This window comes from Pituophis catenifer, unplaced genomic scaffold (assembly GCF_029215685.1).
Source record: "Pituophis catenifer annectens isolate HBS135680 unplaced genomic scaffold, rPitCat1.0.hap2 SCAF_1, whole genome shotgun sequence".
Classification (NCBI taxonomy): Eukaryota; Metazoa; Chordata; class Lepidosauria; order Squamata; family Colubridae; genus Pituophis; species Pituophis catenifer.
Genome location: NW_027256881.1, coordinates 7,302,183 through 7,323,163, shown reverse-complemented (window position 1 = coordinate 7,323,163; position 20,981 = coordinate 7,302,183). Strand labels below are relative to the sequence as shown.

At 41.8% G+C, this 20,981-nt stretch overlaps 1 protein-coding gene across 1 annotated transcript in view; it reads left to right on the top strand.

The window, feature by feature from the left end:
- Positions 1–20,981, top strand: part of NF1 (neurofibromin 1) — a 246,119-nt gene that overhangs the window by 40,551 nt on the left and 184,587 nt on the right. The window contains exons 14-25 of the mRNA XM_070932037.1: positions 638–751; positions 1,141–1,220; positions 2,623–2,746; positions 4,494–4,649; positions 7,988–8,234; positions 9,832–9,905; positions 10,008–10,091; positions 12,594–13,034; positions 14,361–14,500; positions 17,241–17,363; positions 18,049–18,132; positions 19,398–19,514. Coding sequence (XP_070788138.1) covers positions 638–751; positions 1,141–1,220; positions 2,623–2,746; positions 4,494–4,649; positions 7,988–8,234; positions 9,832–9,905; positions 10,008–10,091; positions 12,594–13,034; positions 14,361–14,500; positions 17,241–17,363; positions 18,049–18,132; positions 19,398–19,514 — 1,784 coding nt within the window. The remainder of the gene's footprint in view (positions 1–637; positions 752–1,140; positions 1,221–2,622; positions 2,747–4,493; positions 4,650–7,987; positions 8,235–9,831; positions 9,906–10,007; positions 10,092–12,593; positions 13,035–14,360; positions 14,501–17,240; positions 17,364–18,048; positions 18,133–19,397; positions 19,515–20,981) is intronic.

The window sequence follows — 20,981 nt, the reverse complement described above, 5'->3', positions numbered from 1 at the left end:
ACAAAATGTCTTTTTGTTTTGTGTATTTCCCTACGGATCTACAGTTGCAGGACAGAATTATTGTAGCTGAAAATGGTACAATCATCTATTGAACCTAAGCTACTTCATACATGTTTATTCATCAACTTTATTCCTACCAATTTCTTCCAGCTCCTTTTATAGATCCACACAAAGTTCTTAAAACAGTCAGTGGCAAAGACTCACAGACTAAAAAAAAAAAAAAAATCCAGATTCAAAAAAATTCAAAAGGAACAAATATGTATTCCAGAAGTGGAGGTTACAAAACATGTAACACTTGCCTTTTGATTTGTAACACTTCTTTTAATTTGTGGGTGCATACTGATGTAGCATCCCAGCAACAATTCCATATAGATCCTGAGATCTGTTCCTAGTCTTTACATTCGAGCCATCTAATTTTTCTGATTTCCAGTGACTTAAGTTTCAGCAGTAGACTATATTGAATTAAAACTTTTTTAAGTCACAGTATCTGAAGAGATTCCTACTAATCACAAACCTCATGCAAAACCAATTCAACCAATTTGGCTGTATTTTGTGTAGCTCTTTTCATGTTTGTAGAATCCAGGGGGCAATTCTCACTGATGAACAAATGCTTCAGCAACTTTGTCTTTTCATACAGAATCCAAAGAAACAGGGGCCTGACACACAAGGCAGCACAGCTGAGCTCATAACAGGCCTTGTCCAGCTTGTTCCACAGGCCAGCATGCCAGAAATAGCACAAGAGGCCATGGAGGTAAGGAAACTGAATTGGTATTTACAGTGTAAGACCACACTTGGAATACTGCATCCGGTTTTGGTCACCATGATGTAAAAAAGATGTTGAGACTCTAGAAAGAGTGCGGAGAAGAGCAACAAAGATGATTAGGGGACTGGAGGCTAAAACATAGGAAGAACGGTTGCAGGAACTGGAATAGTGAAGAGAAGGACTAGGGGGTGACATGATAGCAGTATTCTGATTTCTCAGAGGTTGCCACAAAGAAGAGGGGGTCAACCTATTCTCCAAAGCACCTGAAGGCAAGACAAGAAGGGTGGTCTAATCTTTTTATTCCCCTGATACAGAAATCGTCCGTTCAGGATTATGTTATGTTCATGCAGATTCTTTGTGTATGTTTATGCCTCCAGGCTTTGCTTGTGCTTCATCAATTAGACAGCATTGACTTGTGGAACCCTGATGCACCCATCGAAACATTCTGGGAAATCAGGTCAGTTCAGACTCACCACTGACTCCTTTTCCTTTTCTAAAACCATCAAAATTTTGTACCAGTTGTAGTGGTCTTCGTTATACTTTTCTGTCGGTGGAGTGCTCATCTTAGATCTGGGGGGAGTGTGGGTTGCAATACCTTGTTTCCCCAAAAATAAGACCCTGTCTTATATTTTTTTGAACCCTGAAATAAGCACTTGGCCTTATTGCCATACGCTCAAAAGCCCGATTGGGCTTATTATCAGGGAATGTCTTATTTTGGGGGAAACAGGGTACTACTACACAGCACTATTATGAGGACAGCTATGTATTGCTCTGCAGGTTACCTATTTCTGAAAAGTCTTTATGTTCTAAAAATGAGAAGATGCCAAAGTACGTTGCTATAGTATAGATTTAACGTCAAGCTTAGCAACTGAATTAATTTCATGTAGGTATTTATATGTTACATGGAATGCTTTAATGCTAATTGGGGATCAGGGTTGTGTTTATTTTCTTTTAACCAAAATAACTTATTTTATTTTATTTTATTTATTTATTTATTTTATTGAATTTGTATACCTCCCTACTCGCGAAGGACTCAGGGCGGTGAACAGCCATAGAATAAAACATATAAATACAAAATTTAAAATAAAATAAAACGAATTAAATAATTTGGCTGAAAATTTAAAACCCCAATAATTTAAAACCAAATTTAAAATTTCCATTTAAAAGGGGACTTTTGTAGACTTTTCTTTTGTATTTTCTTTCTTTTAACAAGTGAAATTAATTTTCAAAAGGGTTACAAATGTGGATTCACCAGAACTCCAAACTTGTAGAAGAAAAATAGGGAGTACCGCTGTTACCTTTCCCCCCTTCTCTTCCTTTTCCTTTTCTTCTCATGTTCTTAAGGTGCTGACAAGGATGTTTTTGAGATTAAAAATATGCAAAATTACATGCGCCCAATATTTATCTAACTCCTGCCAATTTTTCATAAGAACAAAGAATTGAGGATGTCTTTCAAAGCTTGTAAGGGATGTGTTTTGTGCTTTCACCTCTTAAACTTATCAGAAACAGTTCTCAACCCTTGACACGTTGGTGTAAATTATGGGTGAAACGGCTTCCTTCTAGTGTTTTGTATAAACATTTATAGATTTGCGAAGATCTTATCATTTTCTACTCAGAACTATGAGCCCTGACTTTGGGTCTGCAAAAAAGGATTGAGCAAATTAAATGTTTTCTCCTGGGGTAGTCTTGCAGTTTGTGGAATTTGTAGGGAAGGCAGACAACAGTGTGCAGAATTGGAGAAATTGTAAATGTCATGACTATTGCAGTGAACAACTTCCTTAAAATGTTGCCTTGGACAGTACAGCATGCTCTGATTGATAACTGATTGTGGCTATTTTCTTATTTGCATGTTCCTGAAGTTCACAGATGCTATTTTGTATATGCAAGAGACTAACAAGCAATCAGATTCTCAGCAGCACGGAAATCCTCAAATGGTTGCGAGAAATTTTGATCTGCAGGAACAAATTTCTTCTGAAAAACAAAGTAAGTGAAGGCCTAAATCTCAGAGAGCCTTGAAGTTAAGGCTTTTTGTTGCTGGCTTGCTCTATTTACTGGAAGCTTGGAAGCTCATGGAAAGAAAATTTGACTAGCTCCAGCTATTTGTAACATTCTTGCTCAGTAAAGGAAGTGAAGATCAGGGGTGAAATGCTACCGGTTTGGACCGGTTTGCCCAAACCGGTAGTAATAAATGCTACCGATTCGTGCAAACCAGTAGTAAAAAAAAAAAGCTATTGGTTTGGGCAAACAGGTATTTCCAACGATCAGCTGTGTCGCCCGATTTATATTTGCTAGAAAGCAGGAAATCCTGCTTTCTAGCCAATCTGAATCACGCGGCACAGCTGTTCTCTGCCCCCCTCGCTGTTCTTCTTACCTTTGAAGACTCAGAAAATGCTTCTTAATCCTCCTTTTTCAGTGCTGCGCGGTAGCGCCTGCGTGCAAAGCACGCATTTGGTGCGCACTGCGCATGCGTGCGTGAAGCGAACCGATAGCGAAGCGAACCGGTAGCAGAATTTGGAGCATTTCACCCCTGGTGAAAATGTATCATAACAGTTTTCTTAACTTTGTGAACTAAATTTTATCTCCTTGGCAAGAAAATGTAAACTTTTCCTAAAATCTTTTATTTCTTTTGTTGCTCAAGATATTGCTACTGTTTATCTCTTCTACATCTGCTTGGGGAGTTTGAATTTTGAGTAATCCCATGTACCAAAGCACAGTATTTATCTATTAGTGTATGATCCTGTTGGACATTTACACATTTAATTCAGCACTTCTATAAGGATTTCATATATAATTCTTCAGGTGAACAGCTCTTGGGTTAGTCGTCTGTGGAAATTGTCAATAATCCAGATCATGGTTGTCCCAAAGGTGCTTTTGAAAAGGCAACTGGACTTTCTTGGTTTTTTTCTTGAAAACATTTCACTTCTTATCCAAGAAGCTTCTTCAGTTCAGAAGAAGAAACGGAAGAAACATCTTGGGTAAGAAACAAAATGTTTTCCAGGGAAAAACCCAAGGAAGTCCAGTTGCCTTTTCAAAAGCACCTTATGGATAGCTCTTGTTTTAGGAATTGGTCACCCAAGGAGAAAGCATTTTGCAGATGGTATCAGGGACCAGTTTGATTTTATGGGGAGGAATTTCAGCTTTGAACAGCTCAGATCCCTATTAGGAGAGTAAAGGTCAACCCTGGACCAGTTAGCATTTCTCAGCCTCCTCTGTGTAGGTAAAATAGGGGTGGTGTTCACCTAATAACTGCTGCAAAAATAGTAATAAAATCAGGCACAGTCATGTGTTGATCTGCCGAATAACCAGCACAACTTATGACCGTCATTCTGGGCTCAAATACAGCTGTAACTCGAGGACTATGTGTATTGCATGCAAGCACAGAGGATTGGTAGCAGATTTGTTTCAGATGGTGTGAAATGACTACCACAGAATTACAGCAAGTATGAGCTTTTCTCAAAAGATACATGAACCAGTTCCCTGAAAAGAGTCCCTTATGTGGGTGTTAAATTTCCAATCCTCTCATTTGAGGACTCCTCTTTTGTGAAGAAGAAGGAAAAAAAAAATCAATTCTTCAAGTGTCGTTCATATTGCTTTGACTCACATTGCAAAGTGTTTTCTCTCCTTCCATAACTGTAGGGCCACCGTTTACCTTTCTCCCATTTTTCGTTGATATTTTTCGCTCCTTTCAAAAGTTGGCTGACTTTTCAATTCTTCTTCCTTCTCTTTGTAGCAAGCAGATAGAAGTTCCTGCCCTTTTCTCTTCCTTTATGGGGTAGGATGTGATGTCTCAGGGGGTGGAGCTAATCAAATTTCTCTTGACCATGAAGAGATGATGCGCTGTATCCCGGGAGCTCCGCTCAGGAAGGGCAAAGGGAGTTTCTGCATGGTGAGTAAAGGGCCCCATGGAATGCTATCCCTAAAATTTCTTGCGTGGGCTACAGTCAATCCTTGACCTATGACCACAATAGAGCCCAAAAATTTCTGTTGCTAAGTGAGACAGTTGTCAAGTGAATTTTGCCTTAAAACTGTAGCCAGAAAGAGGTTTACGATCTTTCTCGCCATTGTTTTGTCAATCACTGCAGTTGTTAAGTTAGTTAACAGGGTTGTTAAGCGAATCTGGCTTCCCCGTTGACTTGGTTTATCAGAAAGTGGCAAAAGGTGATCGCATGATCCCAGGACAGGGCAAATGTCATAAATATGAATTAGTTGCCAAGTGTCTGAATTTTGATCACGCGACCATGGGGGTGCTGTAACGGTCATCAATGTGAAAAGTGGTCATAAGTCACTTTTTTCAGTGCCGATGTAACTTTGAATGGTCACTAAGCAAACTCTTGTAAGTCGAGGACTAACCTGTATGTGGCATTATAAGCTGAACTTCTTATGCCTGAGCTTTCTTTTTCTGCCTGCATGTCCGTGTGCTCAGATTATGCCCATTTAGGAACTGGTAATCTTTTTTGACTTGATCCCTTCTTCCTCTACTCAAGAGATTGCTTCTCAGTAGCCTCATGAAACCTTATGTGAAAAAAACACCTCAAATTTCAAATTTCAAACCTTTATTGTCAATGTACAACATGTCTACAATGAGATTGACTGAGCTTCCCTTAGTCTTCTGAACTGTTGGCCAATGTAGTTTGATTTAATTTAAATTTCTAAAGGGTGGGTGACTTTTAGTGTTACAGGGAATAGTCCGGTATCCGTAAATGCAGTGTCATTACTCTATGCCTTAATTCTAATTTATGACCTTTGGCCTTTGCTGCAGAAGTTCTTCTTGTCCTTTTAGAGGTTGCTGAGACAGGAAGTGGCTGTCTTTAGTGTCACCGGTAGCTGGCTGCGTGGTGTGTGACGAAAAATGTCACCTTGAAACATATGCCTGACTAGAAAGCTCTGGTTTTATCTCACACACCCTGTGATTTTTAAGATTATGATTAGAATATAAAAATCTTCCTGTTCGGTCTGGATTTTTTTCTGTGTGATGCTTTTTTGACTGAATCCAGTCTTGGTAGCTTGTTCAATGAATTATACTAGGAGTGGAAACCAGATTTACTTAAGAATAGTGTTACTAACTTAACAGCTGCAATGATTTACTTAACTATGGCATCAATGGTTATAAAATGGGGCAAAACTCACTTAACAACTATCTCACTTAGTAACAGACATGTTAGGCTCAGTTATGGTTGTAGGTCAAGGATTACCTATATAGACAACTGCTTTGAAATTCCCAAGGAGTGGCATCTCCAAAAACTAATGTTTAACAAACCTGTTGTGGCCCACCGGTGGCCAGCAGAGCTGGCAGCAGAGTTGGACAGTGAGGAGGTTGGGGAGGAACTTGGACCAGTCCTGGGGGCTGGGGAAAGCTCGGACGAGGGCTCTTCATCAGAGGCAGAGAGGGGGCCAAGGCCATCTGATAATTATGTGCAGCCTCCGGAGTCTGACAGCAGCGAGGCAAAAGAACAGCGGGAGCCTGTTCCCAGTGTGCGCATGCGCAGAGCTGCCAGACGACAAGAACAATTAAGAAAACAGGGTCGACTTGGGAGTAAGACTTGGAGATGATTGGCCCCTCCCATAAGACATAGAAGAAGAGTGAACAGGACGTCAGCTTTTGTAGGAAGCAGTTAGTTCATCTGGCCAATTCAAGATTTGAAAATTCTGTTTGTGGCTCTGTGCCAAGTTTGGCCTTGCCCTGCCTCTGGAAATTAGCTCTCTGGCAGCGTTCCACGTGAGATAGGTGGGTGTTGATAACCTTCCTCTGAAAGACTGTTTATCAAGCCTTGCAGACTGTAAATGAAAGTAATTTACAGTCGTATAAATAAAAGAAGTTTTACGGGACTAAGATTGTGCTTTATACTTTCTAAGGAAGCCTAGGTCAGAACAAAACCTTGCTTAACTTCTCAAATCAATTTCTGACCAAATATGCAATCCCAACCTCTGCAGACAACCAGGCAGGGGAATGGGGAATTATCCAAAGGGAAAAAAAAACTACTTTGCTTCTTGGTCTCTTCCATTAAAGAGGCTTCCTTTTGGTCCAGTGAATTTGTGATAAAACCCTATTTTGGACACCATGACTTCTCAGTATCTAATGTGGTAGAAAATGGTAACCCTTGACTTATGATCACAATTGGAAATCAGAATTTCTGTTGGTAAGCAAGATGGTTGTTAAGTCAACCACAACCAATTTAATGACCTTTTTCTGTCATGGTTGTTAAGCAAGTTACTGCAGTTGTCAAGTAAATCATATGGTTGTTAAGTGAATCAGGTTCCCCCCCCCCTCCGCAATTGACTTCGATTGTCAGAAGCTGACTGGGAAGGTTGGAAATGGCAAACACATGACCCTGGGATGCTGCAACCTTCATAAATGCCTATCGGTTTTATTTTTATTTTTATTTTTATTTTATATCCAATTTATATACCGCCCTTCTCCTTGAGGACTCAGGGCGGTGTACAGCCGAATAAAAACATAAATTACAAACATTAAAATAGTATTAAAAGAATATATATAAATTTGGCCCCGTAATTTAAAACATTTAAAAAATCCATTTAAAACATTTAAAAAATTAAGAAAAAAGTTAAGCCAGCCCGGCTTGCTGAAAAAAGTTGTCAAGTGTCCACATTTTTTTTTTTTTTTAAATTGATTTATATGCCGCCCTTCTCCGGAGACTCAGGGTGGCTTACAGTGCGTTAAGCAATAGCCTTCATACTTTTGTATATTTATACAAAGTCAGCTTATTGCCCTCACAAACTGGGTCCTCGGTTTGATCATGTGACCATGAATATGCTGTGATGGTCATAAGTGGGAGGACCAGTTGTAAGTTAACTTTTTCAGTGTCCTTGTAACACTGACTGAACTACCCTGTTTCCCCTAAAATAAGACATCCACTGATAATAAGCCCAATCGGGCTTTTGAGTGCATGCGCTAAAATAATTCCCCCCCCCTGAAAATAAGCCCTCCCCGAAAATATTTAAACGCACGTGCAGCCAGTGCCCACCATTTCCTCTGGTTAGGGTTAGGGAGACAGAGCTGGAAATCAGGTAAAATGGCAAGAGAAGCCATGTCTTGCTCCACGTGCCCCAAAATAACAAGACCTCCTCAAAAATAAGACCAAGCACTTATTTCGGGATTCAAAAAAATATAAGACACGGTATATTAGGCTTTGAAATACTGTATGTGAAAAATGACTACTGCAAGGATAACTAGCAACTAACTTTCCCAATGTTTTGTCTCCAAAGGAAAGCACTGTCGGTTGCAGTGGGACACCAATATGTCGCCAAGCCCAAACCAAGTTGGAGGTTGCCTTGTATATGTCTCTCTGGAGCCCCGACACCGAGGCAGTGCTTGTGGCAATGTCCTGTTTCCGACATCTCTGTGAGGAAGCAGATATCAGGTGTGGAGTAGATGAGGTGTCAGTTCACAACTTCTTGCCCAACTATAATACCTTTATGGAGTTTGCTTCTGTGAGCAATATGATGTCTACAGGTAAGATACGCATAAACCTAAAATGTTACACACGAGATTTCAGTATATTCACCATATTTTCAGTAGATAAACGTCGGACGCTTCTTTAAATTCTTAATCCTTTGCAACTGGAGTCACAGGTGAGTTACAGGTTTGTGTATCTTGATGCCTGTTGCTTCGGTTTCCATGTAACATTGACGACTTAGAAACTCAAAAGCACGCTTTCAGAATGGGGACTTGGTCTGAGTGACCGCAGTTATGATAATACAAGAGCTTATTTCATATAAGTAGTCCTTGACTTACGAGCGACCATTCAAAATTATGGGGGTATTTTAAGATTCAGATTCGAAATTCTGATGGTTTCCCCCCTGCAGTTACATAACTGTACTTTGGGCATTCAACAACCGGGATGCATTTATGGCTGTTTGCTGTATGCTCATGTCACTGAGGTTCACAAAAGTTTTGCTAAAAAACAGCATTTATTTCCAGTGGTCGGCAAAACTCTGCCTATAGTGAACCGTTGGTTCACTTTACAACCACAATATTTGCTTAACGACCATAAATTTGATAAATAACCAGGACGATTTATTTAATGACTGGCACTTTGCTTAATGACCACCTCAGAAAAGGTCGTAAGATCAGGTTGGTTATGTGGGTGACCCAAATTACAACTGACACGAGTTATGACCATGACAGGCAGACTCCCTTGTGGTGGTAACTCAAGGTTTACCTATATTGGCAAATAGTTGATTAGTTGATGGAGCGTTCATAAATGAGATTTCTGAGAAATATAGTTGCAGTCTTTAAAATGAAAAGTCTGAATGAATTATACCCTTGAAACTGAAATTCTTTACAATTAGTTTATTTTTTAACCACTGTATTAAAATGTACATTACAATATGTATGAATGTTAGATCCATTTTGCCTTTTTTAAAAAAGCAAAGGATCGAATAGAATAGAATAAGATATAGAAATAGAAATAATAGAAATAGAGTAGAGTTGGAATAGAATAGAGTGGAATAGGAGTAGGAGTAGGAGTAGGAATAGGAGTAGAATATTCTTTATTGACTAAGTGTGATTGGACACACAAGGAATTTGTCTCCGGTGCAGAAGCTCTCAGTATACATACAAACAACAAAGTGATAAATCATAAATCAGAGATTCAATCATAAATCAGAAGATACAACCAACAAAGTGATAGTCAAGGGATACCAATAGGTGTAAGTAATAGGGAAGATAAGAAGGATAATAGCAACACAGCCCTACTACATGGGTAAATATCCTTAGGCATAAAACAGTTATGTTTTATGGGAATTAGTGTTCAGCAGAATGACGGTATGAGGGGAAAAACTGTCTTTATGTCTAGTTGTTTTGTCATGCAATGTTGTATAGCGGCGTCCTGAAGAGAGAAGTTGAAACAGTTTATGTCCAGAATATGAGGGGTATGTAGATATCTTCTCAGCCCTCTTTCTGGTTCGTACAATCCTCAGTGGAAGGCAGTTTTTTCTGCAGTCCTAACTATCGAATGAAGTCTGTACCTATTTATAGAAGACACTTCTGCTGTTAATGAAAAGATCTTGAGAAAATGTTCTCAGTTTCTGACTGGATCACTTTGTAGGAAGAACAGCTCTTCAGAAGAGAGTGATGGCCCTACTCAGGCGTATTGAACATCCAACAGCAGGTAACACTGAGGTAGGCTTTTTCCTTTTCTTAGAAAAAAAGTCAGTCAGCAGTTGTTGTCTTAGGTTTGTTTATGCTGTGTGATCAACCATTATCTTTTCTGGTTTGTTGTAGGCTTGGGAAGATACACATTTTAAATGGGAGGCGGCTACAAAATTGATTCTCAACTATCCAAAGACTAAGATGGAAGATGGCCAGGTAAGACCAAGGTTATTAGAGGAACATTTCCTTTAGAAATGTTGGGCTACAACTCCCATTATTAGAGAGTTTTCTATGTTGCTACTCCAGAAAATTCCATTTCATTTTGCATTTGAAAGAAATGAAACCAAGTTCCATTTCTGTTTGAGTGCAATTTCTTCTAATACTCTTTTTCAAATGAAGGCAAATATACGTGTCCCAGGATAATAATCGTGACAGCCGCAGATGATTTATGCCTGGATTTAAAAAAAAACCAAAGCAAAAGAATGATGAGCAATGAATAAGCATTTCCTTGAGCCACCTGCTTGTTCTCCAGGAGTCCTGTATATATCTCTATCTCTATCTCTATCTCTATCTCTATCTCTATCTCTATCTCTATCTCTATCTCTATCTCTATCTATCTATCTATCTATCTATCTATCTATCTATCTATCTATCTATCTATCTATCTATATGTTTTCTTTCCTTTTCGTAGGCTTTATGTGTATTTCTCTTTAGCCAGGTTCTTCCTATGTAAACCAAGATTTTTATGCAGCCCTAGTTCAGTGAAATCATAATCCACTAGTTTCTAGGCTTTTTTTCTGGCAACCAGCAAACACTCTGCTGCCCATTGGGTGACTAAGGAGACTAAGATAGATAAGTCTTTTAGTCTTCTGAACTTTTGGACTCGTGCTGGAGCCCATCGTCAGGGAAGTTCTTTCAGCCGGAACGTCTGCTTTGGACTATTCTGTTTGCATCGTATTTATGCGGTGTCTTGTTGGGTGTGGCTTCTTACTGGTTGATTGGGGTGTTGATGGTTGGCTATTATGTCTTTGGCTGTTGTTTCCTTGTGCTGCACCTAAGATCAAAGTTGTGTTTTATGTTTCGGGCATGAAACCAGAAGCAGTTTCCAAAATGAAAATAAAACTGGCTAAATTCTCTTTAATTAAAACAGTTAGCTTTGCCACCTCCATCGCTTTTTCCATCCATTGTTCCATTGTGAGAACTCGTATAGAATAGAATAGAGCTGGAAGGGACCTTGGGGGTCTTCTAGTCCAACACCCTGCTCAAGCAGGAGAACCTATACCAGTGATGCTAACCTTTTTGCCATCGCGTGCCAGGAGAGGGGGGGCGGGTCACACACGCATGTGCCCACGCGCATGCGCTGTAACATCCCCCCCCCCCGCTCCTGGCACATGATGGCCTGGTAGGCCCGTTTTTCTTTCTTACCTGATTCCAGATCCTCTCTATTTATCTGGGAAGAGCAAAAACAGCCTTTCCCACTCCCTCGGAGGCCCTCCAAAGGCCTGAAACGGCCCATTTCCCAATTCCCGGTGGGACAGGAAGTGACATTTTTTGCTCTCCCCAGCCTCCAGAGCCTCTCTAGGAGTCTCTAGGAGCCTCTCTAGGAGTCTCTGGAGGCTGGGGACAGCAAAAAAGTCACTTCCTGTTCCACTGGGAGTTGGGAAATGGGGCCTTTCAGGCCTCCGAGGGAGTGGGAAAGGCTGTTTTCGCCCTTCCCAGATAAATAGAGAGGATCTGGAGCCAGGTAAGAAAGAAAAACGGGCCTTCCCCACCCCCCCCAGGCCCTCCAGAGGCAGGAAACAGCCTGTTTTCCTACTTCTGGTGGGCCCAGAAGGCCTAAAAATCAGCTGTCCGGCACGCGCATGCGCCCCAGAGCTGAGCTGGCGTGCTCACTAATATGGCTCCGCGTGCCACCTGTGGTACGCGTGCCATAGGTTCACCATCACGGACCTATACCATTTCAGATAAGTGACTGTTTAATCTCTTCTGAAAAACCTCCAGTGATGGAGCTCCCACGATTTCCGAAGGGAAGCTGTTCCATTGGTTAATTGTCCTCACTGTTAGGAAGTTTCTCCTTAATTCCAGGTGGTTCAGTTAAGTTTCTCCTTAATTCAGTGGTTAAATGTAACATTTGTTACTACCGGTTCTGTGGGCATGGCTTGGTGGTGGTGATGGTAATGTGACTGGGTGGGTGTGGCCAACTTTTTTTTTTTTTAACTTTTAAAAGCATTTTTTTCTACAACCTTAAAAGATTGCAGGAAAAAATGCTTTTAAAAGCCTTTGATGATCAGGCAACTCAGCTGGGATCCTCAGAGGCTTTTAAAGGCATTTTTTTTCCTATAACCTCATTGGCCGAAGAGGTTGTAGAAAAAATGCTTTTAAAAGCCTCTGACGATCCCAGCTGAGCCGCGTGATCGTCAGAGGCTTTCTTTTACTTTTAAAAGCATTTTTTCGGCCGAAGAGGTTGTAGAAAAAATGCTTTTAAAAGTAAAAAAAAAAAAAGCCTCTGATGATCGCGGAGCTCAGCTGGGAATGGGGGTGCAGGGATTTTTGCTACCGGTTCTCCAAACCACCCACCTCCATCGCTACCGGATTGGGCGATCCGGTCCAAACCGGGAGCATTTCACCCCTGCCTTAATTCCATATCTTTCCATTTTTGCACTCATAAAATTCTGGCCGCTGTCCTCACGCCACCTTCCTGTATGCTACTCTCTGCAGGTTGCTGAAAGTCTGCACAAGACGATAGTCAAGAGGCGGATGTCCCATGTCAGCGGTGGAGGTTCCATTGATCTGTCAGACACAGACTCTTTGCAAGAGTGGATCAACATGACCGGCTTTCTGTGCGCCCTCGGTGGGGTGTGCTTGCAGTATCGCGGCAACACACCCTTTCCATCCTATAGTCCCCCCATGGGCCCCGTGAGTGAGAGGAAAGGCTCCATGATCTCCATGCTGTCGACTGACGGCAACACCGAGACTCCTGTGAGCAGGTTCATGGATCGCTTGTTGTCCCTGATGGTCTGTACCCACGAGAAAGTGGGTCTGCAGATACGGACTAACATTAAGGACCTCATAGGCCTGGAGCTGAGCCCCGCCCTTTATCCAATGCTTTTCAACAAATTGAAGAATATCATCAGCAAGTTCTTCGACTCACAAGGACAGGTAAAAGCTCAGTTTCAGTTAAACTGTCTTGGCAGAGCAACTACCATACAGGCAGTCCTCGACTTACAATCATTTGTTTAGTGACCTTCAAAGTTACAATGGCACTGAAAAAAGTGACGAACGTTTTTCACGCTTAGGACCATTGCAACGTCGCCATGGTCATGTGATCAAAATTCAGATGCTTGGCAACTGGCATATATTTATGATGGTTGCACTGTCCTGGGGGTCATGTGATTGCCATTTGTAACCTTCCCAGCCGGCTTCTGACAAGCAGAGTGAATGGGGTAGCCTGATTTGCTTAATGACTGCATGATTCATTTAACAATTGCAGTAATTCACTTAGCAGCCATGGCAAGCCATTGTAAAATGAGCCAACATTCAATTAACAACTGCCTTGCTTAGGAATGATATTTTGGGCTCAATTGTGGTTGTAAGTTGAGATTCCTCCCTTTTACCATAATCCTGTATTTAGAAGACAAATCAGATTGACTATTGGAATAAAGGTAGTGCTTAGAAACAAAATAACTCAGAGTCAGATCTAATTTCAGCCATGGTAACTGGTTGGGTATCCATATAACCCATCTTTTGCTCTTGGAGTCAGTTTTTTTAACAGACGCCGTGATTGATTGATTGATTGGTTGGTTGGTTGGTTGGTTAGTTAATTAGCTGATTTTGAAGATTTCTATGTAGGAAATTAATTTTGGAAAGTAGTTTGTCCTCAGCAGAACTCGGCCATAATCACTAGCTGGTTTTCCATCCTCAATATCTAGATTTTTTTTATTTTTGCCTTCCCTTTCTTCATTAAGATGCTATCAATTTTTTTGTCACGATGATGCTTTTTCCAAAGGCAACTGGACTTTGCTTTTCCTTGAAGATGTTTTGTTTTTAATCCAAGAAGCTTCTTCAGTTTTCTTCAAGGAAAAACAAAATCCAGTTGCCTTTGGAAAAAGCACCTTTGGGACAACCATGACCTGGATGACCAAGGATTTCCATAGACATCTGTCACTTTGTCATTTTTCTATCCAAAGAAGTGTAAACATGATGCCTTTATCATTGTTAGATGATGTCATTGCTCCTTGAAATACTATTTATAGTTATAGCTGAAGTTAAAGTATATATTATAGTTAACATATGGTAACCACTGAGATTATATGGGATGCCCAAATCTTGCAAAATATCTGTGTGGGATTTGACAGCATAGGTGGGCTATCAGAAATTTCTCAAGGCTCTGAAAAAATTGCTGACACGCAATGCAGAAAATTAGAAGAATTTGAAAGGAAACATGGTGAAAATGTATAACCAACAGCATGTTTCGCTCCTGTGCAGGTCTTGCTAAATGATACCAATACGCAGTTTGTGGAGCAGACCATCGCGATCATGAAGAACCTGCTTGATAACCACACTGAAGGCAGCTCGGAACACCTTGGGCAAGCCAGGATTGAGACCATGATGTTGAATCTAGTTAGGCAAGTCAGTTCACTCCTCTGGTTCTCCCCGTGGCCTGTGTGTTTGTAGCAGAGCGAGAGTGTCCGGTTGTAGACCCAACAATCACGCAGAAGCAAGCTGAATTTGGTTGAATGATGGGACTGTAATTTAGATAACAAAACGGCAAGTAGAGTGCTTGGCTGAGCAGTTGCACCCAAGTTCCAGGTAAAATACCAGGAAGGCAAGATAGCAATAGCAGACTTATATGCCACTATATATAGTGTTTTATAGTACTCTCTGAGCGGTTTACAAAGTCAGCCTATTGCCCCCAACATTCTGAGTCCTCATTTTACTGTCCTTGGGAGAATGGAAGGCTGAGTCAACCCTGAGCCAGTCAGGATCGAACTCCTGGCTGTGGACAGAGTTAGCCTGCAATACTGCATTCTAACCACTGCCCCACTGTGGCTCCTGGTACCGTAGATCTTGCCTGGTACCCTGGGCCAGTGGTGGGTTCCTCCCGGTTCGGTCCGGTTCGGCCGAGCCAGTAGCGATGACGATATGACGTCATCGAACTGGTTCTCCCCCCCCGCCCTCTCCCCCCACCCCCCCCCACGTTATTCTTACCTTTTATTTGGTCCCACCCCCAATCTATTGCTGCCTCCTGAGTCCCAGCTGATGGCTAGAGGGAAAAAAACTGTTTAAACTCTTGCCGTGGGGCTTCAAAGGGCCGTCCTATAGCTGATCAGTGTTAAAAGCAAACAAATGAGTTGGGTCGTAAGTGCGAGGACTGGTCGTAAGTGCGAGGACCTTCCAGAAATGACTCTGGCCAGCTAGCCACGCCCACTTAGTCACATGACCTCCAAGCCACACCCACAAAATAAGCCACGCCCACAGAACCGGTAGTAAAAAAAATTTAGAACCCACCCCTGCCCTGGGCGCAATGCTGATAGTGTCAGTGGAGATTGAAGCTGAGAGTTTGGGCATTGAAAGCTTGAAGTGCACCCAAAGTCATAGCCAAAAGAGACGTCAGCAGAGCCAGAAGGTAAATAACTTACATCACATGAGTCTTGGAAGAGGGATGAGGCAGCAGTTGAGAAATAAGACTAATCTGTCAGTGTTGGATTCAAATAACACATGTGTTCCACCAACTGGTCCTCTAGAACAGGGGTCCCCACCCCCCGGTCTGTGGACCAGCACTGGGCCATGGCATGCCAGAAACAGGGCATCGCGTTCAAGCAAAGCCCCATCTATGGGATGCAGGCAGCAGACGAAACCAGGCCCCCTCTGGTCCACAGAAAAACCTGTCTCCATGGATCCAGTCCCTTGTGCCCAAAAGGTTGGGGGCCACCTCCCTAGAACACCGGTCTAATAGAGAGTAACATGTTGGTAGCTGCTCCTAAGAAGGCCCAGCTGTGGGCATGAGTCAGAGGCGTTCTCATTGCTTCCCGAATAAATGATCCTTCATTCGGTCCTTCAAAGTTGCCCCTGTGTCATGGAGCTAGCATCCCTTCCAGAATCTGATCTCATGTTCTCCTGGTCATTATCTCCTTGGTCTGCTTCAGGGGGTGGTTGCTGTCCTACCAGTTCATTAGACTTACAGCTGGTTGAATCATGCCCTTCAACCTCTGATTCAGATTCAGAGCAGAGGTCTTCAAACTTGGCAGCTTTAAGACTTGTGGACTTCAACTCCCAGAATTCTCCAGCCAGCATAGCTGGTTGAAGTTTGAAGACCTCTGCCATAGAGAAAGGATAGGCAACCTATCTAAGAGAAAGGATAGGTAACTTATAACCGACAGACTACAGGTATGTTTTCCCTGAATCTGTTTTGTGGAGCCCCTCCAGATTGAGAAGTGAAACAAAGATCTTTTCTATGCTTAATTTACGTGTTTGAAAAATCATCACCGTTACCCAAAAAAAAAAGTCCTTAAATGTTTGTTTATAAGGTTTTTATTTATTTTATTTTTATCATCTTATTTCCCTTTTTGTATCTTTATTCTCGTGTGATTTCTATTGGTAAAAATCTGTCAAAGGCTTTGCAGTAAAAAAAAAAAAACAATTGGGAGGAAAGGAAACTCCTCAAAATTAAAATCCTAGAAACATCTGGAAATTTTGGCAGCAATCCTTTCAAATATGCAACCATTTCTTTTTTAAAATGTTAACTCATAACTGAAGATACCATTGTTATTTCTTGAATAAGAGGAACCATTGAAAGGTTTTGTTTGTTTGTTTGTGCTATAGCATTCATATATTTTCAGTCATGGTTATGACGGCTTACTTCAACAGATAAAATCTATCCATGCATTGAAACTGGATGTCCTGTAGATAGGTTGAATTTCAACCTTCATAATCTCCAGATAGCCATCAGGTACAAGGAACCAAGAATGACACCATGAATTGCTCAGAGTAGTTTCTTTATTGCTGTTCGCCCATAGACAGGAATCTTGCCAGATTAAAGCACAATCTGCATAACAATCAGATAAAGCCTATGAAAGGTTTAGGAAGGATCCCTTCTCAACTTCTATCTGCATACCAGGAACTCAAGGCTGATTTGTCTTTTACGGGTTTTTGGGAAAGACTCCCTCCTTCCTGCAATCCAGCATCAGATTCCACTGCAATTGCGTAGTCCAACCCAGGTATCAGCATGGGAATGCTGATTTATTAGGAAAAATCCCAATCTTCTCATTCTTGGCCTGTGATGGCTTTGGAGAAGATGCTCAGAGGATGTTGGTAGTTTTCGGAAGCTTCATTAATTGAGAGGCCTTATCTCATATCATCTCATAGGTACGTGCGTGTCCTCGGGAATCTGGTGCATGCAATTCAGATCAAAACCAAACTATGTCAACTTGTGAAGGTAATGATGGAGAGGCGAGATGATCTGTCCTTCTGCCAAGAAATGAAATTCAGGTGAGATTTGATTGAAGCTTTTGGAGCCTTTATTAAGAACTATAATTACATCTCCAGAATGGCAGCCTGTTAGCATTGAAGTGGAGCCTACAAGGTTTGATTTTGGAATAGTGATGGTTGAGGGCATGCAAACAAATTTAGTGGGCAGATAGTAAATAAATTTAGGAGAGAGAAGAAAGTGAAAACAACAGCATTCTTGGAATTTAAGAGAAAGAGGAGCATAAGTCCCAGAAGTAACAATTCAGAAACATATTTTAATAAATAAAAATAAAGTCTCCTTCAGATTAAACTCAACTTCTAATATTTTCACCGGCATTTTACCTCTGGTTCCCATACTCACCTACAAGATCTGCAAGATTTTCTAGTGGCTACCATCTATGCACTAGAGAGTCGCAAACCACCTCGGCTTTTTCATGTTAGCCAAAGTTGGCTAGATAATGCTGCCTGACGGTTTTATGATGTGATGGCTACTAATAACTTATTTAGCTAGTGGCAGAAAATCGGCATGGTTGCTGTAAGAGAAAATTATGAAATTGTATTGATTCTGTGGCGAGGGAGGGATCAATGTAAGATTTCCAAGATAGCATTTTGTCTAGCATTTGGAAAACATTCCACATAGTCTCTTTAATTTGGATTTTGTCAGATGTTGTTTCTATACATTTTGCTCTGTAATTCTGAACTCCAGGAACAAGATGGTGGAATATTTGACTGACTGGGTTATGGGAACATCCAACCAGGCTACAGATGAGGATGTGAAATGTCTGACAAGGTAAAATTAGCCATGCCACCTACACTATCTATGCAGCAATTTGTTAAAAATAATTTATAGGGCGGTTGATTAATAACAAATGGAATTCAGTCAGCGGTGAAATCCAGCAGGTTCTGACAGATTCTGGAGAACCGATAGCAGAAATGTTGAGTAGTTTGGAGAACCGGCAAATACTACCTCTGGCTGGCCCCAGACTGGGGTGGGAATGGAGATTTTGCAGTATCCTTCCCCCAGGAGTGGGGTGGGAATGGAGATTTTGTAGTATCCTTCCCCTGCCACGCCCACCAAACCACACCCACAGAACCAGTAGTAAAAAAATTTGGATTTCACCACTGAATTCAGTCTTGAGGTAGAATGCTCCAAATGAATGAATGAATGAATGAATGAATGAATGAATGAATGAATGAAATGGACGGAATGGAAAAGAAATTATAGCAAGTGCACATTGAGTTCATTGTGTTTATGTTGACAAGAGCCAGTTTGGTGTATTTGGACTAAAAGTGAAAGACTCTGATTCTAGTCCTTTTACCTTCACCCACAGAACTTCCATGAGTCATTTTGGGGCAGTCATTCTCAGACTAAGAGACAGTCTGATTTACTGCTAAAAGTGTAGGAGTAGAAATGGGGAAGTCCTGGTTCTAGTCCTCCTCATCTACAAGATCTTGCTGGTGAGGTGTGTGCTGGTGCTTCAGGCCATCCTTTTCTCTCAAGAACCAGTATGATGTAAGGTTCAGGTATTGGACCCTGGGAAGATCCAGGTTCTAGTCCTCTCTTAGGCATGGAATCCATGCTAACTTTAGGTCAGTTCCTTCCTCTCATTCTAAAAGTTAGGTAGTGGTGAAAGTGTTGGTTTAGAAAAGCAGAAACTCAAGTACAGGTCCAGCCTCAGCTATGGAAGGTCTGCATCGGGTGAAATCCAGCAGGTTCTGACAGGTTCTGGAGAACCAGTAGCGGAAATTTTGAGTAGTTTGGAGAACCGGCAAATATCACCTCTGGCTGGCCCCAGAGTTGGATGGGAATGGAGATTTTGCAGTATTCTTTCCTTGCCACACCTACCAAGCCACGCCCACCAAGCCACGCCCACAGAACCGGGAGTAAAAAAATTTGGATTTCACCACTGGTCTGCATGTGACTTTGACCAGGCCCCTACCTCTCAGCTTAAGAAAAGCAATCTTAAGACTCTTGGTTGCTTTGGATCCCATGTGAAAATTATGTGAAAAATGCACTTTCCATTGATTCATTTCATTCATTGTTTTACTGTTCAGAGACTTGGACCAGGCAAGCATGGAAGCTGTTGTCTCTCTTCTGGCCGGGCTTCCACTTCAACCAGAAGAAGGAGATGGAGTTGAATTGATGGAAGCTAAATCTCAGTTATTTCTCAAGTAAAGGCCTATTTTTAGCACTTCATAGATTGAAATAGCTAAACTTCTGTTCTCCTTGGTCAATAAGCATTGCCTGGGCATGAAAGTATACAGTGGCTATATGGTCTACACACCCCTGTTAAAATGCCAGGTTTTTGAGATGTAAAAAAATTAGGCCAAGATAAATCACTCCAGAATTTTTTCCACCTATATAAGGATAAGCTCCACAATTCAGTTGAAAAATAAACTGAAATTCTTTTCTTCTTCTTAGATAAAAATATAAATGAGGACAAGGGATATGGTTATAAGACCAAAATAGCAATGTATGACAAGTAGCAATTATATTTGTTGTTACGTTAAAAATATGTATGGAAATGACAAAACCGGGATGGTCACACCGTGTCCAATGTTTTTAATGTTTATTTAATAAAAAACTTTTTATAATACCCTGTTTCCCTCAAAATAAGACATCCCCTGATAATAAGCCCAATCGGGCTTTTGAGCACATGGCAATAAGACCTCAAGCACTTATTTGCTGATCGCGTACCTGGCTCCCTGCCATGTGGCAGCAGCCCTGCCCGAGCTACTCAGCGTCATCGCCACAGTGGCGGTTGAGACCCCTAGGCTTATGGTCATGGGGGATTTCAACTTACCGTCCGTTGGTGAGGCATCTGAGGTGGCTCGGGAGTTCATGGCTTCCATGACAGCCATGGACCTGACCCAGTTAATTCATGGCCCTACCCACACGGGGGGAAACACGCTGGATCTGGTTTTTGTCTCTGGACAGTGGTTGAGTGATCTCGAGATAGGGGATATAGTCACCGAGCCCTTGTCATGGTCTGATCATTCTCCATTGAGAGTGGAGACAGCAGCCAGCGTGGGTAGTGCCCATCCAATCAGCTAGAAGGACTGAGCCTGCCAATTATTCTTAGTCCCGCCTCTGTTGCCGGGCAGGCCAGCTTTTGGCTCAGTCCTTCAGCGCTGGCTGGTGTGTGGGACTGCTCTCTGCTAAAAATCTACTTTTACCTCTTTTGTGTTGGATTTTCTTCGGTTTCTTGACTTGGACTGTTTGACTATTCTCTGGGGATTCGATTTGAGCTTTATCTACATTCTTCGGCTGACCTGGACTGTCCTGACATCGAGTTGAAGGTTTTGTGAGTACTATAATAGGCCTCGTTAACATCGGCCTCCCCTGGCCTTGCCAGGGGCGTGGGATTCCTCTCCCTCTATCCTCTGAAGGAAGATTCTGTTGTCCGATAATCTGAGCTTCGAGGGACAGTCTCCCTTTTAGGATCTCCTCATTCCCTTGTTTAATTCTGTTTCTGGCCCCTTTTTTGCGATCGGCAGTTTCGGCGGGCTTTCAATCAGTGGCGCCCGCCATTTTGGATTTCTAATTTCGATCCGTTGGGGGGAGAGCACTAGTTTTGCGGCCTGCTAGCCTCATTTCCTCCTGGAACGCTTCCTTTGCGGCCAAATTACTTTAAAGGT